We start from the raw sequence: 3,045 nt of genomic DNA on the forward strand, positions 1-3,045 counted from the left end.
CCTAATATGGTGCAAGATTACTAAGCTGTGATCAATAGTGGAGTGTAATACTTAATATATACACAATATTCAAGATCTGTATCTGTTCCAGCCATATTTACTCTGATTGGGGTACAAACAACCGAAACATAATGCTGCTCATTGCTAGTAATCCTACTACATTAACAAATCATTAGTCACATGGATATAGTAATTCAGCTTCATGATTTTGTGTACAGAAGAAATTCTCCCATATTTGTAAACCAATGTGGCCAAACAGAATACAGCGCCTAAAGCCCCCACATACAGTATATGAAGCATTACAGTACATTATTAATAATGGCTGCAGTAATGTCACACCAGCAATGCAACACACTTCATATATGTGGAGCCATCAATACAATACATAATAACAGTCATCAATACAGACCCAGAGCTACTATCCACCTTTATCTATATCAAGTATAGTGTGTCAATATAATGTGGGATTATAAGCCATGATCAATAATGTACACATTTCACAGTTTGAAGTGGAATGAAACTGACTGTGTTTGAGTATTCTAGAAATTTTTTCTATGTTTGATTATGTAGGAAAACAGCAAAAAACTGTAGCAGGTGATATTACAGTGTAGCCCGGGATTTCACTTGCACAAGATTAGCTCAAATGTCATAGCATAACGATCAAGACAGGAACCTGCATCCAAAATGTCTCTCTCTACTGTCCATCATTTTAATTTTTGAAGAGCTACTATTTGATACTGTAAGGCCCCAATAGAATATTCTGGAACATGCTACTAAATTTAGGAGGCAACTTTATTCTGTTTGTGCTTCCAGCACTCTTGTCTTTTCAAGCCCATTTTGCCATGCTGGTCAAAAACAGACCTGATACAAAAGAAACAAAATCACAAATTGTCTGTTTGACCAAAATGTCTGAATGGTGTAAATATATGTGCATTCTCTTGCCAATGTAAGCCTTTTAAAAACTGTGTCCTTTGTACATGTGATACAGAGAATAGATCATGGTCTCTATTCACCTCTTAACTTTGTTACTGGTCACGAGTTCTCACAATAGGAGTTGTCTATACTTTGGACCTGGTCAGGTATAAATGCAGGGGTTAAACTAGACTGGTTGTCAAACCACAAGTGGAAACAGCTTGGACAAACCAAGAGTCACCATGACCATGGGCAGGGTAAGCACCACAGATCAAACAACTGTCTAGTAAAATATTTCATTTTGAAAGCTACTGGATTAGCGTGAATACATTTGCTTCAGTAGTTAAGAATCTCATACTTTCTACTCAAACAGGTTATCTTCTATGAGGACAGGAACTTCATGGGGCGCTCCTATGAGTGCACCGGTGATTGTTCCGATATGCACAGTTACATGAGCCGCTGCCACTCCTGCAGGGTGGAGAGCGGCTGCTGGATGGTCTACGATCGCACCAACTTCATGGGAAACCAGTATTTCATGAGGAGGGGCGAGTACGCTGACTACATGAACATGTGGGGCTGGGGCAACAACTGCATCAAGTCCTGCCGCATGATCCCCATGGTATGGTTATTTGTAAATTTGTAAAAATATTTGTATGTCCTAAATAGATTTTTCCCCTAAAATTGACATTTGAGTGGCACTTTCCTCTTCCCAAACAGTACAGAGGATCCTATAGAATGAGGGTCTATGAGAGAGACAACTTCATGGGTCAGATGATGGAGATGAGGGATGACTGTGATTCCTTCATGGATCGCTACCACTGGTCCAACGGCTGCATGTCCTGCCATGTGATGGACGGCCACTGGCTCATGTATGAGCATCCCCACTACAGAGGCAGGATGTGGTACTTCAGGCCTGGAGAGTACAGGAACTTCAGGGACTACGGTGGCATGAGGTTCATGAGCATGAGGCGCATCATGGACTCTTGGTATTAAAAAAAGAACCAAATCTAAGTAAAAATTATTTATAATAAAGTCATTTAAGAAATTCATTGAAGTGTGGACTTTTTCCTACAAAAACAAAAATATTCTTTTTGAACGCTATTAAACATTAATCTACAGTCTTAGCCTAAACATAATGCTGAGGCTGAAAAGCCTTTTTAAAAAATAAAAAGACAAAGCTCGAGCTTATTGTTGCAGATCCAGTAATTCCAAGTCAGTATCAGTTTGAATGTTTATTAAGTTTGTAAGAAAGGCACTAATTTTGATAAATGGTACCCTGCCAACAAAAAGTCATGGGAGCTTGCTGTTTTCACTCTCATGTGGGTAGTGAAAGCAAACAACATTTGGCTTGTTCTAAAACTATATATATATATATATATATATATATATATATATATATATATATATATATATATATAATCAAACGTTCCAAATCAGACCCAAGGTACATCTTATTTGTTCTTAAGTGTTCATTTCTAAATATGGTCGACTGGAAGAGCAATACCAGCATCCATGCTGGGTGACACCTGTGTGGTACAGTCTGTCATGTAAGTACCTAAAAAGGCTAAATATAAACATGAGACTATTATAGTTGTGCGCACCTGGGCCAACTTCCTAGGCTTCTTTTAATGGCGGATATCCAAGTTTCTGTTTTCTGTACTATTGTAAAGGAGCTTGAACCAAAATAAACCTCAAAATACTGCAAAGCCAAAGCCATCACAACTAGAGTCTTCATTCTGGATGCTTTGAAATATTGCAGATAAGCTGCATATTCTCAACTTCTCTTGCAACAATAGTGGAATGACCTCATTATGAATAGAAAAAAATGCCATCACCTTAAAAACATTTTGGTGCAGCAAGCACAGAAACACTATAACGACATAAGCCAAATATGACAAGGGGAAGTGAATAATGGCAAACACCTTTACATCAGCTGCCCACACCTGACCCTGCTGGATGTGCCTTCCCAAATTAGTAAGCACTTGCACTTTGCTAGATTTCTTGTAAGTGTCTTTCAAGCACACTTTCAATGCCCAATTAAACTAAATGCATCACCAGGTCACCAAGTTAAATATGCCTCAAAATTACTAGTTAGAGGTTCTTTATTTGCTGAAAGAAAGTAGGGTGGAGGTG

General features: G+C 38.4%; 1 protein-coding gene across 1 annotated transcript; it reads left to right on the forward strand.

Moving 5' to 3' along the window:
• Positions 1 to 1,028: 1,028 nt before the first annotated feature.
• Positions 1,029 to 1,955, forward strand: LOC113545774 (gamma-crystallin M2). Its single transcript, XM_026945357.3, has 3 exons — positions 1,029 to 1,169; positions 1,286 to 1,531; positions 1,630 to 1,955. The coding sequence occupies exons 1-3, from the start codon at positions 1,155 to 1,157 to the stop codon at positions 1,903 to 1,905; spliced, it is 537 nt and encodes a 178-aa protein (XP_026801158.3). The 5' UTR covers positions 1,029 to 1,154; the 3' UTR covers positions 1,906 to 1,955.
• Positions 1,956 to 3,045: the final 1,090 nt, after the last annotated feature.

Source organism: Pangasianodon hypophthalmus, chromosome 28 (genome assembly GCF_027358585.1).
Source record: "Pangasianodon hypophthalmus isolate fPanHyp1 chromosome 28, fPanHyp1.pri, whole genome shotgun sequence".
NCBI lineage: Eukaryota > Metazoa > Chordata > Actinopteri > Siluriformes > Pangasiidae > Pangasianodon > Pangasianodon hypophthalmus.

Bases quoted from the DNA above. Each gene is read 5' to 3' on its own strand.
- LOC113545774 (XM_026945357.3), top strand. The intron at 1,532-1,629 runs GTATGGTTATTT...CTTCCCAAACAG, and splicing joins CCTGCCGCATGATCCCCATG to TACAGAGGATCCTATAGAAT.